General features: G+C 42.8%; 1 protein-coding gene and 1 long non-coding RNA gene across 2 annotated transcripts in view; one reads left to right on the plus strand and one right to left on the minus strand.

Moving 5' to 3' along the window:
* Positions 1 to 23,625, plus strand: part of Maml2 (mastermind like transcriptional coactivator 2) — a 334,007-nt gene that overhangs the window by 301,759 nt on the left and 8,623 nt on the right. The window contains exon 3 of the mRNA XM_052752116.1: positions 19,598 to 19,801. Within this exon, the coding sequence (XP_052608076.1) occupies positions 19,598 to 19,801 (204 nt within the window). The remainder of the gene's footprint in view (positions 1 to 19,597; positions 19,802 to 23,625) is intronic.
* The window catches only part of LOC128119127 (uncharacterized), a 60,487-nt gene that overhangs the window by 1,481 nt on the left and 35,381 nt on the right, over positions 1 to 23,625 (minus strand). The gene's annotated exons all lie outside the window — the stretch shown is intronic.

Raw genomic sequence — 23,625 nt, forward strand, 5'->3', positions numbered from 1 at the left:
TGAGTGAAATTCAGTCACTTTCCAAGGTCACCTCTTTGACCCAAATCACCCATGTGCTCTCCCACCCTCATACAATGATATGGTCACATCAGCTGACAGGGCAATCTTTAACATGTAAACAGACCAGATCACACTCTGCTCAAAATCCTCTAATAGCTTTTCTTACTGATCAAGTTAAAAGCTGAACTCTGACAACCACCTATAAGGTTTTTCCATCCTTCTCCAAATCTCTCCATCGAGCCTCTCTTCCTTCTCTGTTCCTCCTCCTTTTCTCTGTTTCCTACCCGTCCTCCTCCTCTTCCTTCCCACCCTCCTCCCCTCTTCCTCGTCTTCGCTCCTCTTGACCTTTCTTCCTTGCCTCCTTCTTCTCCCTGCACCCAGCTTTCATCTTGTAGTCGGTCTCTTTCCTGCACTGCACTTTTTGTCTCTGTTCTTTCCCCATGTACTAGTCACCTTCCCACTGCATGCCTGCAGACAGTGTCTGCTCTCACCTTGGCAGTCTTCGTGGAGGCAGTTCATGGAAAAGCTGGACTGTATGTTATCGAATCAAATGGTTTATCTACTCAGGTATAGACAGAGGCCCAATTTCAAGCGTGATATGTGCCCCCTCACTACGGTCAGTCTGTTTTAAATAAAGATTATGCTTTGGACAAAAGGACTCTAGAAGAAACCTAATGATGTGTTTAAAGACAGTTCCAAATACCTCTTTGGAAGTGTCTTCCCTAGGTACCAAGAGTTAAGATACTGGAAGCCACAAACTTATAATCTCACATGCATACCTCACCTGAAATTACATCCTTTCCTTCACACTGTCGTGACTGATGAATTAAGCAACGATAGTCATCGTAAAGCACTTCCTTTGCACTGCCTTGAACCTGTGTAGTCACGGTCACAGACCCCATCTCCCCAGTGAGAAGATCTGAAGCTGTAGGGCTGAGCTGTCCAGAATTTAAACCCAGGTTAAATGCAATCCACAGTCTTTTTGTTCATTTGGATTTTTGTTGTTGTTGTTTGTTTGTTTGTTTTTCGAGACAGGGTTTTTCTGTGTAGCCCTGGCTGTCCTGGAACTGGCTTTGTAGACCAGGCTAGCCTAAAATTCACAGAGATCTGCCTGCCTCTGCCTCCTAAGTGCTGGGATTAAAGGCATGCATCACCACACCTGGCTTGCAGTCCACATTTTTATTTTTTTTGTTTTGTTTTGTTTTTTGTTTTTCGAGACAGGGTTTCTCTGTGTAGCTTTGCGCCTTTCCTGGAACTCACTTGGTAGCCCAGGCTGGCCTCGAACTCACAGAGATCCGCCTGGCTCTGCCTCCTGAGTGCTGGGATTAAAGGCGTGCGCCACCACTGCCCGGCTACACATTTTTAACACCTATGCCAGGATGCTGCAGATTCTTCACCAAAAAAAGGATTTTTTTTTTAATTTTGTGTGCATGTGCATGTGTGCAAGGCACCTTTTGAGGCCTGAAGTGAATCATCAGATTCCCTGGAACTGAGTTACAAGTGCTTGTGAGCTGCTATACTTGCATGTGGGGAACCAAACTTAGTCCTCTAGAAGAGCAATAAATGCTCTTTTCCTTGTTGTTTTCATTGTTGATTTTCTTATTTTATTTAATTTTTGAGACAGAGTCTTACTACGTGGCTCTAGTTGGCCTTGAACTCACAGAGATCTGCCTACCCTTCCCTCCCAAGTGCTTTTAACAGCTGAGTCATCTCTTCGTCCCTGTCCCCTGGCTCCTTAGTCACTTATTTTTGGGTCACTTTGGTGTGTCTTCCTGGTTGTACTAAGTGTTCACAGGTCCTCACTGACGGTTCCAGAACTTGCCTTTTCCCCGTGCTTCCATTTTACTGCCCTGTGCCCATCTCCACTTATTGAACTGACCCAACAGAAAAGCCTGTCAGCCCCTTCATGATCTCATTTTCTCATGAAACTGTAATGAACAACCGGCTGGAGTAGTGTTTACAACATGCCTCTTTTCATTTTTGTGGATAATGTCTTAATTAAAAGTCAGTGCTTGAGTTTGAGGTATAGCTCTGTTCTGCTGCACGAAGCAAGAGACCCTGGGTTCAGTCCCACTGTCACAAAAGAAACAGAAAGACGGAAAAACTGTTTTGCTGCCACCTGAACATTAAAGCATCACCTTACCTTTGCAGATGAACAAACTGAGGTCCAGCAAGGCAAAGCAGTCACTCAGGGTTGTGGTATTCCAGTATGGAGGGCAGACTGTACCCATCTGCAGTCACTAAGGTCCAGCAAGGCAAAGCAGCCACTCAGGGTTGTGGTATTCCAGTATGGAGGGCAGACTGTACCCATCTGCCGTCACTCAACATCATTGTTTCACATTTCTGTATTTCCAGTATGTACCTGTCATGTAGGTCTACCACTGATTCATAACTGGGACTTTGGCTGGATTCATTTTATATCTTACACAACAGCTCTGGGCTCTGTCTAGCACAGGGCTGCCTGTGTTGGCATCTCTGACCTGATACTTGCTAACTAGGTGACTGAAGTAACATCCCAAGTACCACTTCTCTCAGCTGCGCAAAGGGGCATTGACAGGGCCTCTCATAGACTCTATGAAGTTATGCAGTGGGATCATTTATAAGAGTCAATAGCAACTCTCTGTAAACCCCCAACACATGACAGCTATTACTAGTGTTTATTGCTAAACAGCTCAAGTGAACCAGTATTTGAACGCAAGATCTGCTTGCCAATGATTTAGAAATTGCTCTGATGCTCTGTGCTGGCTGCCCCGACGTTCCAAAGTCTCCATCGTAGTTGATGGAGGTCTTTGTTTGAAGACTGACTTAAGTCACTGTTTGTGATTGTTCTTGTTGTTATTTAAAAAACACCTGAAGAGAGAAACTTACGGAAGGAAAGTGTTGTTTGGCTGGCAGTTTGAGTGTCAGGCCCATCCTTGCAGGCAAGGCATGGCAGCGGCCCGAGCGGCACTGGGCATCTCACATCTGCAGTCAAGAAGCAGACAAAGGTGGATGCGGGCGCTCAGCAACCTTTCTCCGTTCCACTTGTTCCAGAACTGGAAGGCATGAGATGGTGCTGCCCACATTCAGGGTGGGTCTTCTCTCAGTTAAACTTTCCTGGAGATACCCTCATGGACACACCCAGAAGTGTGTCACCATGTAATTCTAAATCTAGTCAAGTTGACATGAAGATTAACCATCACAGCCACCAAGTATTACAACCTCGGGTTGTAATTGGAAAAAAATTAAGGAGATTGGGTCAATCCAATTGTTGTTTTAAAGTACAATCATATGAAGCCAATCTGCCTTAACTAGAAAGGCACATTATTCCAGTTAGAACATGAAACGATACCTGAATTGAGTCAAAATACCCAGATTGGATAGTTTTAAAATACCGTTGTGACCATCTCAAACCCTAAACCCATGCTCCTCTACTCCGCAGTATTTCTTCACAGTTCCAAGATCACTCAGTTTTCTTCAGTTTCAAGGTCACTCAGTTTTCTTCACAGTTCCAAGGTCACTCAGTTTTCTTCACAGTTCCAAGGTCACTGGTTTTAAAGGTGGATTCTGGGAAGCTCTGGTTAAAAGAGATTTGCTTTCTGAAAGAGCTCTTCATCAGACTGCTTTGGTCTTTAGGAGTCTTGTGGTCCCTGCTACTTGAGTTTCCAGTAATAAGGTGGTCCTTCTGTTTGATTTCTTCCTTTTTTAATGATATATTTTTTGATAACTTCTCATGTGAAACAATGTATTTAGATCATAACCACATCCCGCTCCTGTCCCAGACCCACACTACCTCCTAATACTCCTCCTTCTTCTTCTGAGTAACCCACTGAATTCAGTTAGTGCTCTGTGTATGTGCAAGAATGTAGGGCCATCTAGAGCAGCATGAGCTACTGAGCAGAGGCCCCAGCCCTGAAGAAAAGGGATATTCCCCCCCCCCCAGCAGCCATCACCTGTCAAGGCGTTTTGAGGGTGGGTCCCATGAATGCCTTCTCTACACGTGCTGGAACATTGACTGGCTTGACCTTGGACCAGTGTGGTCACATCACAGCTCTGTACTCAAGGGCCAAGTACATGACTGACAGTTGGCTATTTGGTGTCTTGCTTTAGCTTTTACACTGTGGGTGTATGTGTGAAAATCTACTTCATCTTCTGGAAATCTATCACTACTTAATTCTAGTTTAATTTGTCAAGAGAACTGAATAGACATAAAGAATCCGTAGGGGTCATGTTCTTTCATTGTTAGATGCCACTGTTTATTGGAAAAGCAGTATGTTTCTCTTGCTCATTTTTGTTGTTGCCGTTATTTCCATACTTTGTCCCTTATCCTTCAGAAATCCATGTCTTGTGATTAATCGTCTCACCTCATTTCACTCCCAGCTCACAGGGAACATGGTCACATCAGTGGTATTTACATGTTAAAAGTGAGGGGGGTAAATTCTTCAAGTCCTCATAATATGACCTAGCAAGACAGATAAACGGTGCCTAAGCCCAGGACCAGAAACACAGAAAAGAGGCCAGGATGTCACTGTGACATTAAGTCACCTGAGGTCACTCACTATGACATTTGCTGACCTTCCAACTCTACTGTCTTGTGAAATACAACACTTGAAAGAGGATTCCTGAAAATGATTTGATTGCTTTTTAGCATGATGCTTTAACAGTCTACTGACTGTTTCCAGACAGAAATGTTACTGAGGGTAGCCATGTCCTTCAACCTCACGACTGAAGTCTATCAGCTCAGCAGTGGTAGGTAAAGAGAACAGATTTCCAAGGTTGGAGAAAACACTGCTTAATCGATTTCTTCAACTGTGCTTGAGCATAACCTAGTAAGCAGACATGAAGTGAATGGCTTATTGTGGGGCTCCCTGTATCCACTCAAGGTCTGCCAGGCTCAGAATCAGAGTCAGGACACTGTGCACAGAGCAACTGTACATGCCTGGAGCATGCACAATGAGAACTGAGAGGAGGCTGCTTGAGCGTGTCTTCAGGCATGGCACAGTGGTGCTTACAGACAGGAAATCTGCCAGACTGCCTACGCTGAAGGAACACGTGCAGCCAGGAACAAGGAAGCACGGAATGATTAATCACTGTCAACCTTTGTTCTGGTTAAAGACTTGATTGTTGAACGAGGCTTGTAGTGAGGGACTGTTCTGTGTCTGTTGCTATGAGATTGCGTTCATTCTCTGCTCCTCAATGGCTGGAAGCCGAGGTGCTCTTTTGTCAGAGTGGGACTAACTTGAAAGTGCCTGCCTAGGGTGCAGGAGAGGCTTACAAAGATCTGCTCCCAAGATCACATCCAAGAAAGGACAGTTAATCAAACCTTAGGTTTGACTCCATTTTGACATGAAATTTTTAACAAATTTTAGAAATATGACAATAAGTGAAATTGGTAATTTATAAAAGAACAGAAAAAGATATATTCCCCAAATATACATGAACAAATAACACGTGTATACACACATCTTTTTCAGATTGAGCAAGCTCATTAGTCAGAAATCAAATTGTCAACTGATGTCACTGTTCTTCCCATCATCTATCAATAAGACATTGTCCTATCATCTATCAATCAATAAGACATTGTCCTATCATCTATCAATAAGACATTTAATTGTGATTCTTCAAGCCAAATTCTTCCTCCCCAGGTCTCATAAGAGGCTGGTGTCTGCCTTGACATTATCTCTTCCCTCCTCTTCCCTTGCCCACCGGCCTTTCTCTTCTTTCTTTCTTTCTTTCTTTTTTTCTTTCTTTCTTTCTTTCTTTCTTTCTTTCTTTCTTTCTTTCTTTCTTTCTTTCTTTCTTTCTTTCTTCTCTCTCTCTCTCTCTCTCTCTCTCTCTCTCTCTCTCTCTCTCTCTCTCTCTCTCTCTCTCTTTCTGTTTATGCTCCAAAACAGAGTTTGTCTGTGTATCCAGGGCTGTCCTGGAACTCTGTAGACCAGGCTGGCCTTGAACTCACAGAGACTTCCTGTCTCTACCTCCCGAGTGCTGGGATTAAAGCAGTGTGCCACCACTGCCTGGATGAGGTTTTCTTAAAAGTTAAGGAAAAATAATTGTATCTATTCTATTGTTGATTAGTTGGCTTATAGACTTTTATATTGGCATTTTAAAATCTTCGTTTCACTACCAAGAAGCATTTTAAGGAAGGAAAACACAGTATTTTTAAATTCAAAAACTTGTTCTTCTGGGTTGAAGTGAACTTATAAAACCATGAAATTTTTATAAGCATTATTGCATCATTATTCTGAGAGATACAATTACTTGAAAGCATTGCTGTAGACTACCTAGAAGTGTGGGTGATCCTTCCAGATGAAATCTGACAAAGCAATCTCTCCTCACTCCTCTTTCTCTCTCCCTCCCTCCCTCAACATACAGATCTGGTTACTGTTGTTTTTATATGTCTGTAAAATGCAACTTATATTGTGTTTTATAATTTGATTATAATTGTTAGTGTGAAGGTGCCGCTCATCCCTTCCAATTAATCTACCTAAAGCGTGATCAGAGAAGTTGAGTAAGAGCTGTTTAGGCCTCCAAACCATCAAAATGCAGCCTCTGGGGTATTTCCTGTCTCCACCTGGTCCGCAGGTAACCATAAGCTCTTCTTTTAACATCAAACTAGATTCTAACCATCACAGTGACCCAGAGTCATGTAGAGAGCAAACAGTCAGTCCCAGTGTCTCCCAGTAGTTTTACTCTAAATCCCCAAACAGAAAGATTCATTTTTCATTTAAATATCTAAATAGAACCTGTTTTCCTCAGAAAATATTCATCCCCTGTAAGCACTGCAGTTTTCATTATCTTGAGACTATATTCAAAAACATATCCATAAGTAAAGAGAGGCAAGATAGGTTTTTCTCTGGTCATAATTCAATATTGATGTTACAGTGGGATAATATAATTAAGAAAACTATGCAATGATAATGGGTACTGTAACCAGTTAAGACCTTATAGTTGGCAGAGGATAGCTCACCCCTGATGCTACCTATGTCCCTGCTCTTGTTCAGGGAATGGCTTCCCATAACAGGCGCTTCATAAATCTTGGTAGGCCTGACTGATTTCCTATCCTTGGCCATAGATATTTACATGAAGGAGCTTGACCACTGTGTAACGCTGGGCCTTGAGCACGTGGCCTTGACCACTATTTTGAAGCAGCTTACCTAAAATCTTTAGGAGAGTTGGAAAATGTATCAAAATAAATCACTTTATACAGAACACTGTGAGCTATTATTTGCATTTAAATGGAAACACTACATCCTTCCTTTCCTGTGACAAATGCCCATTGGTAAATGACCACACTCCTGACTTCCCTAAGAAGTAACTGTATCTATCAAAGTCCATGATTCCCTCTAGCCTGTGAACACTCATGGGCTTGTAAATGGAACAGCTGCTTCCGTTAATATTAAAGTTGACTGGTAAATGTATTCCCCACATACCAATAGCCTCTTTTTGAATTTTATGAATAATAAATAGAGTAGAATTGGTGAAATCACCTAACTTATCCAGAAGAGTAGTGTTTTCTCCAGGCAAACAGTGACCATCCCTCTCTCTCTTATGAGCCAGACAAGCTAAAATCTAAGATGTGATAAAGTGTGGAGATTAACTGCATCTTGATTACCAAGGGAAAAAAATGATGAATCCAGCCACCAGAAAGTTGGTGAAGGCAGAGAGCAAGGAAACTATGTGGAATGTTCATCCTGAGCCGGGAGGTGAAGGGCAGCGATGGCACATCGCTGTGGGAAGGACTGCATCCTCCACAGGCCCGCCATTGTCACATTCAGTGGCATTTACTTACCCGAAACCAACCAAATTGCTCTTCCCAACACTGTGAGGCTAAGAAGTCACATTATCACCGTGTCTAACAGTGTTGTCTTGTATCAACTCCGCTCCAAACACATAGATTTAGTTAACTCTCAAAATGTTCACATGCCACCTTTTAAACACAGAGTGCTAAAGCTGTCCTGATACCTTGAAAATGGCAACTTTTAAAAATGATGCTGATACCCAGTAGTGTAGATGAAGCCGTTTCTACAAGACAAAAGTGGAAGTGAGTACCGTGGGAGAATCTATTAAGCAAATCAGGCCCTCGGGTGAGATAATCCAGCTGTGTCTTGCTGATGCCAAAACAACCACAGTAGCTGATGAAGTTTTTAAACATTCTTTTCAAAGCAACTTTTTTTGGTAATATGCATGTACAGTTATATTTGAGATTAAGTTCCATGTTGTTCAATGATATGCCGTTTCACATGCTTGGTCCAAGCTCTGCTGATCTTATGGGGAAGTTGTTTTTAATTTTTTGTTGTGTTTCTGTCTCAGGATAGCTGAATAGCAATAGTTTTAAACTCTAAAAGGATCCAATTGGCTCAGATTTAGTCATAGTTTTGATTTAAATGTTAACTGTATACTAAATGAGTTGTTATTTGAATCTAGCCAGTCACCATGGAGTTGGAGCAGCCCCAGATGTATATTCTCTTAAAAAGTGACACACGGGGCTGGAAAGCATAAGACAGTGTAAACCCTGGAAATCGCACGTGTATCAGTCTCCATGCATTCTCTCCTGATCAGCAGTTAGGAGCATAAGCCACAAATGTTTACCCAACTGAAAAATGGCTGGACAGTTACCATTCCAATCGAGAATCTGTTTCAGAACCCAATGCAACCAACCTACCCAAAATTGCTGAGAAATGGGGGTTACAAGTTCATGTCCATCTGTAATATGGAATTTACATTCCAGGCTTTCATGATAAGCAGAATGATGTCTCTAAAATCTTTTATTGAGCAACAACCAACATTCCAAGTTCAGACACTGGATGTGATAACCAACTTTTGTATTTGAAGTTTTACTGAAAGTTTTCAGTATTCATGTTACTTTCTTAATACTTGGGTAATTGTGAATTGTGCTATAAGTGAAGTTTATCTGATTTTTAATCAAATACTTACCTGTTCCTGGACTTATTGGACAAATAATTTCAAGTGTGAAGTATTCTCTCTGAGAGAGTGGCAGAGAGATCCCTAATCCCATTACTCATCAGAATGCATCTTAAAATTCTTCCTATTCTTTCTAGCGTTGTAGCTACAAAGTAACAGCAGAGTAGACAGTTGTGCAGCCGATTTAGTCAAAATATAAAACCCAAAAGCCCTGACCTTCCTTATTGTTTGAGTAGACTTTTTATTCAAGGTTATCCTTTGTCTAAAATGCTACTGTGGTACCCTGCAGATTAAAAATATATTTGTATAATTTGCATCAATAAGATTTGATAAATAACCTGATTTTCTGGGAACTGATTCAATCTCTACTCTTTTGAAGCATGTCTCTTGGAGTCTTGAGAACTGGCTTTTCTAAAGTCCCATTGCAGCACTTAGTGGCTTGTCTGCTAATCCAGGGGAAACTTTAGTGCTGTGGGTAACAGACAACACATGGCTCTTTCCCAATGTCCTGTGTGGCTATCACAGTAAAGGACTCAAAGATTATCAAAGGCAGTGTAGAACATGAAGATATTTACCAGTCAGCGTGTACCGTCTGTGCCTCTGGGGTTCCATACAGTAAACATGACAACGTTGAATATGTCCTCCATTTCTCTTAAGAGGAAATACATTAACATGTGTAGATTATTTCATATTTGTTTTGTACATTTTAGTACAGAATAGAGAATCAAGACTTAAAAGTTATCCCTAGAAAATTGCAGAGGATTTTTGTTTGTTTGGTTTGGTTTGGTTTTTTGGCTTTTTTAAAAATACAGAATCAAGGAAAAGATAGACATTATAGATATTTTTAAAAATCACTTAAAATTTAGTTCTAGAGCTACACAATTCTACATTGTGCTTTCTGGCATTTGTGTGTGTGTGAATATATCTGGCATTCAGTACAACTCCAGCATTTTCACTGCAAGCCTCTGTTCATTTATGAAAGGAAAGAAATACTTCTTTTCACCCCACCTGAATCAACCTATTACTTGATTAGAGGCAGAACTTTTGTTTTTTGTTTGTTTGTTTGTTTGTTTGGGGGGGGGTTGGTATTGGTTTTGGTTTTTCCCCCTTTGGTTTTTGTTTTTTCTTTGATTTTTTGAGACAGGGTTTCTCTGTGTAGACCCTGGCTGTCCTGGAACTCCCTCTGTAGACCAGGCTGGTCTTGAACTCACAGAGATCTGCCTGCCTCTGTCCTCTGCCTCCCGAATGATGGGATTAAAGGTATGCACTACCACTCCACACCAATAGAGTTAAGAGCTTTGCATACCATGTTGTTAAATCATATTTTAGACTCAGCTGAGAAATAAAAATTAAACTGTTTTCTCCCAATAGTATTTATTGTTCACTTGACAAAGTACAAACAGAATTTCAACTGTTCTGTCAGATTAAAATTTAAAGATTATAATCTAAACTTCACGTTTTAAGGCTGAAAAACATAAGATCATAAAGAAAGACTAACAGCAAGGTTCATAGGTTGCAGAAACAGACTCCTGAAAGAATGTACTTATATATAAAATATATAAACTGTGAACTGATAATAGTTAAAGATAAACGTTAGCTTTCCTCAATGCCTGGTGCATTTGTGCTGCTGTGTTAAAACACCACCAACCCCATCACTTGCAGAGACTAGGAACTGCATATCTAAAGTCAAGGTACCAACATGGCTGTCTGCAGAGACCTCTTCTGTGGGTAACGTCTTCTCTCAGGCAGACAGAAGAATGTAGAAGGGGACTCTAGTCCTTTCACGGGGTGGAGCCCCCAGAACTCCATCATCTTTCAAAAGACCCTATGTCTTAATACCAGCATGAGGATGAAGTTTCAATATGAGCTTTGGAGCTTTATTCAACCAGAGCAAAGACTGTCTGTGCTAGCTGGGAGTGGTGTCACACATCTGTGATGATCCCGAACTCAGGAGGTAGAGACAGGAGGGTCAGGAGTTCGAGGTCAGCTTTAGATACACAGTAAATTTGAGAATAGCCTGGGCTATATGAGACTCCAGCTTTAAAAAAAAAAAAAAAAGGCTGAAGAGATGGCACAGCTGTTAAGAGCATCAGCTGCTCTCTTCCAAAGACCTAGGTTCAATTCCCAGCACCCATACTCACAGTGATCTGTAATGCCGTCCCAGAAAATCCAATGGCCTCCATTGGTACTGCAAGTACATAGCACACAGACATACTTACAGACATAAAGTGAAATGAACACAAATAACGCCCCCCCCCCCAAACATTACATTCCTTGTGAGGCAAAGGCTGTAACTGATGTGATCACAGAGCCCCACAGCAATCATTCGAGGCACCATTATTTAAGGGGATAATGTCTGTGCCACTTACAAGATACAGTCTACCAATGATAAAATTGCCCACAAATACAACTTCCCAGTCTTGTTTCATTTGGTAGAAGCACTGTTGATAATGTCTAGTTATATTAAGTGAAAGGGATTGAGTAATCATTGCTCATTGGTGTATATCTGGAACTAATATCAACTCCATATCGTTTTGTTGGTTGTCATGTAGCTAAATGATGTGCAGTAACTATCAGGTTAATTTAAGCAGAGAGATTAATGTCTATCCAAAGTTGGATGCATCCTAAGAACTTTACTCACTTTGTGCTGTTTGGTCTTCTAAATTTCCTGGTGATATTGTTAACCCCATACAGCTTGTTGAAAAGTGGAGTTGGGATTTCAGCCAGTTACGTCTGCTGCCCACATTTCAAACTACTTTTAGAAAATAGGGATATTTTCTAAATATTCTGTGTATTATCAAGCTCATTTGCCTTTTGGAACAATTTTTTTTATCTCCTCATCTTTAAAATTGGAATAATAATGAAACTGTAGTTATCATAGAGGTTAAATGAGACGTCAGACCTCTGATACGTGGCCTGGGCTTCTAACGTGCAGACCCTGACAGCTTCTAATGGGAGCAGTTATCTCAGACCGCACGCCGCCACCACCGCCGCCGCCGCTGCCATCACTGATGTCATTGCTGTAGGAAACAGGAGCTACCTACCTTTCCTGCCACCCTTCCAAACACCTTTTCACAGGGACTCCCTGTGGTAACACACCCATTTGTAAACACTGGAATTAAGACCTTGGACCCTACTCCTCATACAGGGTTGCCTTGCCCAGCCTTAACACATGGGGAGGTACTTCACCTTATTGCAACTTGATGTGCCATGTTTTGTTGATACTCATGGGAGACCTGCCTTTTCCTAAACAGAAACGGAGGAGGAGTGGATTGGGGTTGGGGTGGGAACAAAGAGGGGTTTAGGGGAGAGAATGGGAGGAGAGGAGGGAGGGAAAACTGTAAATTAAAATTAAATTTATTAAAAAATTAAAAAAAAAAACACCTTGTCTCCACCCTTGACTTTCCCTTCTCCATTAGTTCCACGGGATCACTGAGGAAAATCAGCACGGGGCCACCTTAGATCTTATGACAGGGAATTCTGCCCTTGCTTCCATCTGAGCTGCTTCCTTCTTCATTCACATACATTTTGTAAATCAAGAACCTTTTAGAGAGAGAGTCCACCATGCCCAGGGCCTATCCTGATGAACATACCACAGCCATCCAAGCACACTGCTAGAAGACAAACAGGCATAAACCAAGGAGTCATCATGCTACTGGATGACAAGTACTGTGGCCCGGGCTAGTGCCCTTTGTCTCAGACACAGAAAAACCTCCCCTACCTCAGCCTTGGGGAGTCAGAGGGGACCTCCCGATAGACATTTGAATTGAGCCCAGGAAAAATCAGCATCAACTGGGAGGGGGAAGCAGAGGAGGAATGTTCCAGACAGATAGGACTATTACGCTTTGAATGAGAAATGTTCCCCATATGCTCTGCATTTAAATACCTAGTCCCTGGCTGGTGGCTCTATCTGTAAGATGTATCGCTGTGCTCAAAAACAAATATTTGATGAGCAGAGGGTGAACTTCACAACCTGAGGTCTGAAGGTGGTCTGGACACATTTAGAGAATGTATAAACGTCCTGAAACAATAGAGCAGTTGTTGGTTTCTGTGTTCGTGGTGGTGAGAGGGGGGCAGAGCTGGTGGCTTTGTGAGATCTTCACAGGGCAATATAATCAAACAACACATTCGGACCCACTGCTCTAGAGACAGAGTGCCAAAATCCAACTTACAAAGCAGAAATTTCAGGCCCACCACAGAGAGCCCTTCTAAAGCTAAAACATTTCTCATTTAAGAAAAATGTCTCATTCCTTCCCGAGTGACCACATTTTTCCCACTCCACCCTGACCCACTGATGTTCTGTTCCTGGCCGAAGTCCATCCCAGAGCTGCCTCCTCATGGAACTGCTCTCACAGCCAACCCATAATAGCTGTCCACCCCAAAGGCTAAGAATAGATGCAGTGTCCCGGTGACTTGAAAATTAGGTAATATCTGAAGGAAGCCTCATATCCATAGTGGGACCGAGGAGGCTACACGTTCAGGCTCAGACTTTCCTGCTGAGCAGGTCGGGGGGGAAAAACCTACAGAGGAAAAGCATCCACCTCCTGAACTACATCAAAGGACAAAGGAAAATGCTAAGCTCAATACATTTCCCTTCCTTGTCAAACTCCTCCAACATGCCCACCCTGCCACATGCACACACACACACACACACACACACACACACACACACACACACACCCCTAAACAGTCATTTCTATCAGGCAAGCTGCAGACCTCTAAGCAAATGAATTTTTTTCCCTAGATTTAAAAAAAAAATGTGTGTGTGTGTATGCCTGCATGAGTTTATGTGTACCATGTGTGTGCCCATGGAGACCAAGGAGGGTGTCAGGTCCCCTGAAGCTGGAGTTACAGGTGGTTGTGAAAAGCCAGGTATATGCTCGGAACTGAATTCAGGACCTCTGCAAGAACAGCAAGTGATCTTAACCACTGAGCCATCTCTCCAGCCAGGGGGTATTTTGTGTAATACATTTCCCAGGATTTAGGCTTTCTTCATCTTTTGGTTAGATATGTGACCTTGTGTATCTCAATTCCTTAAGGTTTTGGGACAAAAATCTTCATCTAAAATGTGGAGTTGGACAAAGGCTTTGTAAGTTTCTTCCATTCCCGACATATGCCATGGGTGCTGGGGGCGGGTGAGGATGTCACAAATGGAAACACATATCATGATAGTATTACTTACTAAGTTTGCCCTGCTCCCCCATTTAATGTAAAAGAGCAAAGTTTCTAGCATAGCTTGGCTAAGTAGAGCAAGGGGCAGGAAATGCGTTCTGTTAAGGCCAGACAGTAAATATTTGGGTCTTTGTAAGCCATGAGGTTTCTGCCACAACTCTTGAACTCTGTTGTTATAACGTGAAAGCAGCTACAGACAATATGTAAGTGAAAGTGTAGGGCCTGTTCTGGTGGCATTGTATTACTTTTTTTTTAAAAGGTGGCCAGTGGATATGGTGCCCTCTGTGTCGTTTGCTGACCCTTGAAACCCCAGGAGTGTCTTGTCTTTTTAGTTCTTCGGTTTCCAAACTCCATCCCGGGGAGTCTCCTGACAAATCGCTCGGCAGCCCTTGTCCTTGTGTCAAACTCGGGCCAGTTAATCACTTCAGCTGCCCACAGCCACCGTGCCACGTAAACCCCAAATAAATGACTTGAAGGAATAGGCTTGCCAGCGAGAAGGGACCCGAAAGAACAGCTCAGGCAGCTTGTTTCTCCGGCAGAGAGATAAATAAATGGCTTTATCAGCAGACAGCGCCTAAGATGAATAGCCTGAGGGAAGAGTTGAGCAGTTAGTTCATTGAGACAGGGAAAGCAAGAAGGGAGGAGAGAAGAAAGATGGATTGAGTAGCAAACCAGTTTGTGAGCTCTACTGTACCGTCCTGCCCAGCTGGGCACTTTATCTTGAATTTGTTTTGCAAATTGCAGATGCCTAGCTCTGGAAGCCAAGAAAAAGAAATGGTAGTCATCCCAGCCAAAGCACTCCCAGGGATCTCTAGTAACTTGCAGGACTTGGTGTTTGTAAGGGGAAAATCATTAAATATTCTCCTTGTAAATTAGAGACACAGTGAGCCATTTTAATCAGATGCATAGAATAACAAATATTCTTTAGCTATTTTTTAAATAACAAGAGAACAATACTTGTTTTCAAACTTTGAGTCCTCTGTAAATGCTGTTGTGTGTCTGTACAGCTCACAAAACTGTTTCAGCAGTGACTAAATCCAACGAGCCCTCCCATCTCCACTGTCTCTCAAGGAAATGGAGGATGCCTTTACTTGCTGTCTAATACACCCACTTCCTAGCTTGGGCTGAAGTCAGTCTTCCCTGACAGACAGAACCCTTGTTTCACATTGAAACAAGTAACTAAGCACATCATTTTTATCTTGTAGCATCTTTTAGAAAGATTACTCATGTGTTGGCCACAATGGCCGAGATTCTTTGCTAAAGTAAGATCCATTTGCCAAGCTTTGCCTCTACCGTTTGATCCTAAGATTTTCTTCATACAAACTGTTTTGTTGAATATGTATTCTAAGTTGCAGCCTCAACCCCTACATCACGAACTACAGGCAACTGAGGCAAGCTGGGGGTGGGAGAAGTGGTCTCTCCAGGGAAGAACACACCAGTTAGTTGTCCAGTGCCAAATGGTCATGCCTGAAAATATACACACAAGTAAAATTACACAGACACAACAGGCTATATTTAGGATCATGTATGTGTATATAAATACATAAAAGCATGCAATAACAATTGCTGAAAAAGAGGTCATGAATTTGAAGTAGAGTGGAGAGGGGTACATGGGAGAGTTTGGAGGGAGGCAAGGGACAGAGGAAATGCTGTAACTAAATTATAATCTCAAAACATTAAAGTAGAAAATTTTATATATATGTACATATATATATATATATGTATTCTAAAACTGGATGTGGGAGTGCACACCTATAATCTCACCATACGTGTACACCACAGGTAGGAAAACCTGTGACTACATACTAAGTGGGATTGAAGACAGGGTAGGTTAGCATCAAACATTAGAGCTGAAAACAGGAAAAAACATGAATGAAATTGGGACTTAATTATGTTAATCAGTTGTGTGTTTGTGCTTGTTACTGAGTCAGTCTTTGATTCCAACTTCTCTAGACCCTCGGGTTCTCTATGGTAGAAAGCACTCCATCAGTGGAAATGGCGTGAGTCATTCACAGCCACACAAGCACACACACACACAGCACCATGGAAGCTGAGGGCGTGACAACTTTACCATGACTTTCATGTGCCCTCCAGAGGGAAGGCTGCACTGGGTGAGGGGAGAAGCAGGTGACTTCTATGGTGTTGAGTTCTCGCGGCTGAGTCTGGGGGAAGCGGTAAGGCTGGCTGTGGAACCCGGAGCCACTGCATTGAGTTCTCGTGGCTGAGTCTGGGGGAAGCAGTAAGGCTGGCTGTGGAACCCAGAGCCACTGCACTGGAGCATATTTTTCTTTCAAAATATTTTATGTACTGAAGTTTGCACAACATCTTGGCAATGAAGGCATGTCTGTGAAGGAGGTGTCTTGTGTTTCACAGCTAACATAAGGGCAGAAAATGTGACAGCAGCTAAATGTGACTTCAATCACAAACTGAAGGAGTGTGTAAGAGTACCATGGTAAGGTCTATGAGCTATAAGTTCAAAGGGGGAAAATCGACAAATTTCCAAAAGGGCTTATCTCTCCCCCTTCGCTCCACACCAGGGCACTAGTTTCAAATTCGGACAACACTTGAGACTCTAGGGAAAGGGCCTAGAGTATTTTTGGTGTTGTCTAGGAATGAAACTAAATTTAGAACAGTCCATCTGTTTGATTAGAGGGAAAAAGAGCTGCATTTTCTTGGCATGCACATCCTTTATAAATCTCAGAGATGGGTGCTGTTCCAGACTTCTCTGGAAATTATTTTGAAGCTCACCAGTTCTGCCAACACCAAACACACTGTCCATCTCTTTTCTTTTATTTTTTGATCACATTTTATTTATTCTTTGAAAGTTTCATACATTAACGCAATGTAGTTTGATCCTATCTATCTCCCGCTTAGTCCCTGTGCCTCCCAATTTCATGTTCTCCTCTTTTGTGTTATTAACAACCCTCTGAGTCCAGTTAGGGCTGCCATTGTTCATGGGGGAGGGGCCCTGCACTGGTGTCTGGACAACCTACCAGTGTACGTGGTGAGCTCATGTGTGCGCTGAGGGTGCAGATGTATGTGTCCCCTTCCAGTTTCAACTGAATTCTGCATCTCTGATAAAGTTGTCACAGACAGCTTTCAGTGACCTGTGAGGACTGACTTATTTGCTTCAAAAGTAAAGAGATAAAAATAAAAATGCACTCTTGAAATATCATTAATAGCTATGCGTGGGCATCCTGGTAGCACTTCCTGGGAGCCAGCCATTGTACCCTCTTATTCTCACAGGGAGTCTGTGATGTCACTACCTCAGTACCATCATCATTGTCCCTGTCCCCATTTTACAGATAAGGAAAGCTAATTTGCTTCGGCCAGACCTCGTACCTAATAAGTGCCCGAACCAAGGCAAGGACTGGGATGAGGCGCTCCCTAGAACTCCTGCTTTTGTTTACTACACAGCCATTCAAAGTGATCAAAACAGTCCTGCAGGTTTTTTTCTACCTGTTTGCCAATCATTTCTTTTAAACATGAAATATTTTTTCTCAAAGCCTTGCATAAAACTTCAGGTTATGTCTTAGAATAGATAGTTCAGGGTGAAAGAGGACGGAGGTCCAGTGACTGCTTCCAACGCCTTCTCTCTAGGCTCAACTCCTTCCACTGCTGTTTCCAGGGGTCCCAACACTCCTCAGCCCTGTCTCCTTCTTCCCACCACAGACTCCGCTTCCCTCTCCTTTATCTGAGGAGCCCCAAGGGTTCAGCCCTCGATCCCCCATGTATTTCCTCCCAGTCACTCAACTCACAGATCTTCCCCTATGCCACTCTGCCAGGGACTCTCAAGCACTTGTCCTCAAGTCCGCATTCCTAGTGGCTTGCGAGACACATGGGAGTAAATGACTCCCAAGGGCCATATGGATTTCAAATAGAAAGCAGGTCACAGGAAGATGACTGTGTGGGTACATGGCTCATGAAAGTTCTCTCTCCAGTAGTGACTGTCTCAGCTCAGAGCAGCATCGCCCTGCAGTTGAGAGGGAGCATCCTCAGTCTGGCTGAGCTGGCTTCAAACCCACCCTTACAGCTCCAGGGTCTTCCTCAGCTCAGATATCTCATCTGCAAAACTGAGATGGAAACACAAGTTCTTGCTCATTTTTGGGGAGAATTGGAAAAATGTCAGAAAGCCCTGAATGCTGTGACTGTCCTGTGGGTTAAATTTTGGCGTCTGGCTGTCCTTACGATTATCCTAGACCCCTTTGCTGTTGAGGCAGCTATTACGATCAGGTTTCCAATTGCACTGGATTTCAGACTGGCAGCTTTCTCCTCCTTTAAAAAGAGCTTAGTGGATAACATTTTACAAAATGGAATAGAGGAGGAGATAATTCCCAAGAACGGTGTGCTACCCTAGTACTCAGGCTTCATGACAGTTCCTGTTTTGATCTGCTGTAAGCACATGCTGTCTGCTGGGGAGGAAGAGTTGGACTGTCTGTCCTCTGCATGTTTCCTGTTTCCCAAAGGCACCATGAACATGAAAATGCAAAGTGACCCACCTCCCAGATCCATGTCATCAATGGATGAGGATTTTTGATGTTGCGTTTCTATTACATAATCTAAATTTTTATTTTATAATATTTTGTTTGTTGTGTTTTATATTTTGTTAATTGAGACTTTGCCCCCTGAATCTCAGACTGGCCTCGAACTCATTATATATCAGAGGAGGACCTTGAACCCACAGTCATTCTGCCTCTACCTTCTGAGAGCTGGGATTATAAGAATATGTCACTAAGCCCAGGTTCATTTTATACTTCCTAACCTTTGCACATATGAGCAATTTCCATATGTTTAGATATGAATCTCCAAGGAGACCATATTTTCTACTAGTACAGAGCTCTGAATACTTCATTGGGAAATAATGATACTTCACAGAATTTAGCTCCCTTTCCTGCAGGGTTCTAATCTATCAGTGTTGAAAAACTAGTAGAATCCTCAGATCAGGGTGGTAATTCACCAGTATCCATTATTTCTTAGTATATGACAAGACTTTCCTCACCATTGCCAGTGAATGCGATGGCCCCTTAGCACAAACTGCTGTGAGATTCATGAGTCTCTGAGGAAGAGGACACATGCCTCCTGTCCAGAACGGCTATTCAACTTTTAAACACATGCTCGGAAGCACCATTTTTGTAGTAGGATCAGAAATTACAAGTGCACACTGACTTCAAATGGTGTTGCTGTGTGGTGCCTTTGCTTCTGAGAAGCTGAGGGCATTACTGTGTATCTTCATGGTAATTTTCTATGAGGTTCCATAATCACCTCCTGGAATGAGGAGACTCTCTCTACCCTAAGGATCAGATGGGAGTGTATCCAATGGCCACCATTCACCTACCTGCTCTGTCTGCATGTTATGCAACGATTTCTTCTGCATTTCAAAAGCAATTCTCCAGATGTGCAACACATTAACCAAATTTGATCTCCAATAAGACAAAACTGTTTGGCATCTAAGCTTTAATATCTCTGCACTCCCTGTGTCGTATTTGATTCACAGTAGCTCTCCCTGCTCCTTTCTCTTCTACAGGATCAACACACTGTGGTAGGCCAGAGCACAGGCCCCAGTCCAAGTCCCAACTCCTGCTCAAATCCAAACACTGCAAGTGGTTACATGAACTCCCAGCAGTCTCTGTTGAATCAGCAAATGATGGGGAAGAAACAGAGCCTGCAGAGGCCAGCCATGGAGCCTAAGCAGCAGCTTCTCCTGCAGCAGCAGATGCTGGCTGACTCGGTAAAGCGATCTCCTAACTTCTATGGTGTGGACTTCTTGACCTTGGAGATCTAAAGTGTCCCTTTGCCCTTCTCTTTCTTGCTGTGTTCTCTTCATCTACTTATGTGACAGCAGTGAGGGTGTAGTGGGTGCAAGAGAAACTAAATCCAGCCATTTAAAATGCAGGGGAGGAAACCAACCAACAAACAAAAAAACAAAACAAAAAACCTGATTTACCAGATGCTAGGCATATGGAGTACACAGCCCCTCGATGACTAGCCCTGCCCAGTCCAGGAATGTCTGTGGCCAGCAGGGTATTTGAATGAAGCAAATGAAATCTCAGTTGTTCCCAGCCTCAAGGGGTGGAAAGAGTGAACTGCACTTGAATCACCGCAACTCCAAACTGATTTGGAGAGGCACACGAGTTTTAAAGGGAATTTTTAAAGGCTAGCACGGGGTTTCACCTCCAAGATTTGGCTTCCAAAAAAACAAAGCATCTCAGAACGGGAGTCTGTTTTTAAAAAGACACTTTAAATAAATTTCCATGTTCACCGTGTTGGCCTGACCTTTTAAGAACCACAAGGTTGTTTTCCCCAAACACCACCCAAACTCTAGCCTTGCTTCAGTACTTACCTACTCATTCCTCTGGATCCTCAGACATCATCTGACCCAAACCCCACTGACTAAGACTGCCGCACCCTCTCCCTTCAAACTCCCCAGCCCAGTGAAATGAAAAGGGACAAAGCCAAACAGTTGAGGGCTCGTAGACCCGAGGAAAAGGGGAAGCAAGGTCAGGAGATGCAGCTCAGCAGTAGAGAGTTTGCCCAGCGCGCGTTAGGTCCTGGGTTTGATCGCTAGCACTGCACGATGAGAAAAGTCAACCAAATCATTTTATACTCAAGAACCTTTTTAGAAATAGCCAGAAATGTCAAGTGTTATAAACACCATGAATATTCAGTGACTGTTGAAAGATCATGAAGATACAAGCCACAAACAAGGTAGTCCCTTTTCCTCTTGTTGCCCTAATGGAGCCCAGAATCCACTGCGGACATCAAATAAATAGACTACTGTAATGCATGTGCTTAAATGCTACGCTGTAGAAATTGCTAGAAATGGCATCAGAGAAAAGGTTCCATCTACTAAAGATCAGAAGGTGTGGAGGGATTTGGGAGGAAGAGTAGGGGGTCATCCTGGTCCAGAGATCAGCACACTCACGACTCAGGTACACAAAGGACAGACATACTGTCAAGGCCCAGAATGTGGCCAAGGATGGAGGAGTGGAGGACACTGAGGCCAGAGGAAGAGGCTTGCTAAGTCACATCACCTAAAAGGCAACTGATTTTAAAGAAGAAACAATGTGTTCAGATTTGCATCCAATGAAAGACAGAGGCCAGTAGGAGAGAATGTCCAGTTCCAGTTTGGAAACCTGGCGAATTCCCTCCTAAAATGAGGTCAAATTTGGCTTTGACATGGTAAGACTACAGTATTTTGATATAGAGTCCACCATTCTAGGCAGAGAGCAGACCAAAGACTAAGAGAGGCAGCCCTGGTTTGTATTCACTGGTTAGTTTTAGGTAAAACTAATAGCAAATGTAGCAGTCACATGTGTCTTTAAAGGAAACACAAGTGTGAGCCCTCATGCTCCAGGTGTCTGAAATCTGGGGTCACACCTGTTCCTCCTCCCTGTCTTTTATCTTTATAACCTGAATAGCCTAGAAACAAGGGTGAAGAGGAGAGAACGTGCCATTTCAAATGGACTTCCTGGCAAGACTTTTGTTATTTCCTTGGACACTGCAAATTTGATTAGTTTTACAAGATGGAGTTTCCGGGTTTTCTGCTTCAATTAAAAGCCCCTGATTAAAAGCGAGACACACATTCCTGGGGGCCTGGCAGTGGTGCTTGCCTGGCTCCCACTGAGCCGCTGTTGACTGGACAGGTGCAAAGGGCAGTGGTGAGATGAATGAGAAGGGAGCTGCACTTTCTGGGGTTGTCACAAAGCCTCCACACTTCTCTTTGTCTGGATGCCATCGAGGGTGCCTACGCTCCTTAGCATATCCAGGAAGAAGGAGTCTTTGATGCCCCTTTACATTAGCATACGCTTTGTAGTCATTGAAGGCCTTGGCAAGGCCAGATGGGCACCAAAATAGAGGCGTCTTTTTCATAAAAGTTTGTTAGACTTACTCTCTACCATTCTCCCACCAGTGAAACACACACACACACACACACACACACACACACACACACACACACACACACACAAGTGAGATGAGTAGCAGTTATTACACTGATCATCATTATTAACACGTACATTTCCAGCGTGCCAGGCACCATGCTGAGGTTCTGCAGTACAAAAGGATTCATCCTTACACGAGGAATATGAAAGAGATCCTACAACTTCCTAAATGTTACATTGTTATGGCTAAGGAAACCAAAGCAAGACAGATATCACTGAAGCAAGAGAGGTTGGGCCATGATGAAAAGTTTGTTTCATTTTACACAGAGGTGATTTCCATGATAGGTGTGAATTTACACTGGAGCTTGATTGCAGCATCCTCCATCAGTACTGGAGTCCAGACTTCACTGGTCTGTAGTGTGACAAGTCTATGTTATATCTATAGGCAAGGTTCTTTGATCTAATTTGCTGGGAAACGTAGAGTATTAAGAAACTTGGGCTTTCAGAGATGTATATGCTAAGGCTTTGAACAAATGAACTGATCTGTTGGAAAGAGAAAAGGTCAACTGCTTAAGATATATTGAGTAAATCTCGATTTGAAATACAGTGTGTGATTGGGAATAAAGGACTAATTGTCTCTCTCTCTCACACACACACACACACACAGGCACGCACCCACACACGCGCACAAGCACTGTCATCATACAAACAGTAGTAACACCTAATTACACATGAAAAATGCTTCTTGGAAAAGAGATTTCACAAAGTCCCATTCTTGGCTTAAAAATCAGAACTGTCAGTTTACACAAGTGTTTACAACAGGTTGCTCACTCACAGCCACATTGGGTTGGTGGAAGACCCCAGACTCTTTCTTAAACAATTAGGGTTTGGGCTGTGCCTCCCCGAAAAAAAAAAAGAGTTTCACTGACCAGTTTTTCCCTTAATTTGTAAACCCAAGTTTAAAGAAGAAACATAATCCATATGTTTCTGATTCATTTACGCTTAGCTCATCAAAATTGTGTTTTATATGAATTACTTGGTGTCCAAAAACACTCTATGAGTCTTTCAAGTTTGTTTTTTTCTTAGAAACAAGAAATGGATTTGGTTTGTTGTTATTTTAAGGCTCTTTCCTGCCCCTTTTAGAGAACACACATCCCACTAGGAAATTTCAGAGCTGGGCAGAAGCTGTGAGGAGTCTGAGTGGTGCAAACGCACGCTTGGCTCCAGCTAATGGCCTCATCTGTCTGTTACAGTTGTCCGTGTATTGACTTTCCTATAATTACAGTCCTCAGTCTCTACCTATGCCAATTATTCTTATCTTTAAAAATGGATATTGCTTTATAGTGTATACAGAATTACACTGAAGTCATTCCAGAAAGTTTCCAAAGCACACCAAGAAAGAGAAAAGGCAGGAATCCCCATCTCGAGCTGGTAGGAGGGGCATAGCCGGGCATCTTGTTCCCTGTATAACATACAGTCTTAACACATGCCAACCTCAGACAGGGCTTTTCTGACGTCATGATAAACTAAGATCAAACAGGCTGCTTTGTAATTTTATCTGAAAACAAGCAAGGTCACTGTGTGATCCCCTCTCCAGCTATGGGGTAACAGCTACTTCCATCAGTCGAGGACAAGACTCCACTTTGCTAGATCACCTGGCTCTCTCACAGCC

This window comes from Peromyscus californicus, unplaced genomic scaffold (assembly GCF_007827085.1).
Source record: "Peromyscus californicus insignis strain IS unplaced genomic scaffold, ASM782708v3 Scaffold_11__1_contigs__length_118956290, whole genome shotgun sequence".
NCBI classification, from domain to species: Eukaryota; Metazoa; Chordata; class Mammalia; order Rodentia; family Cricetidae; genus Peromyscus; species Peromyscus californicus.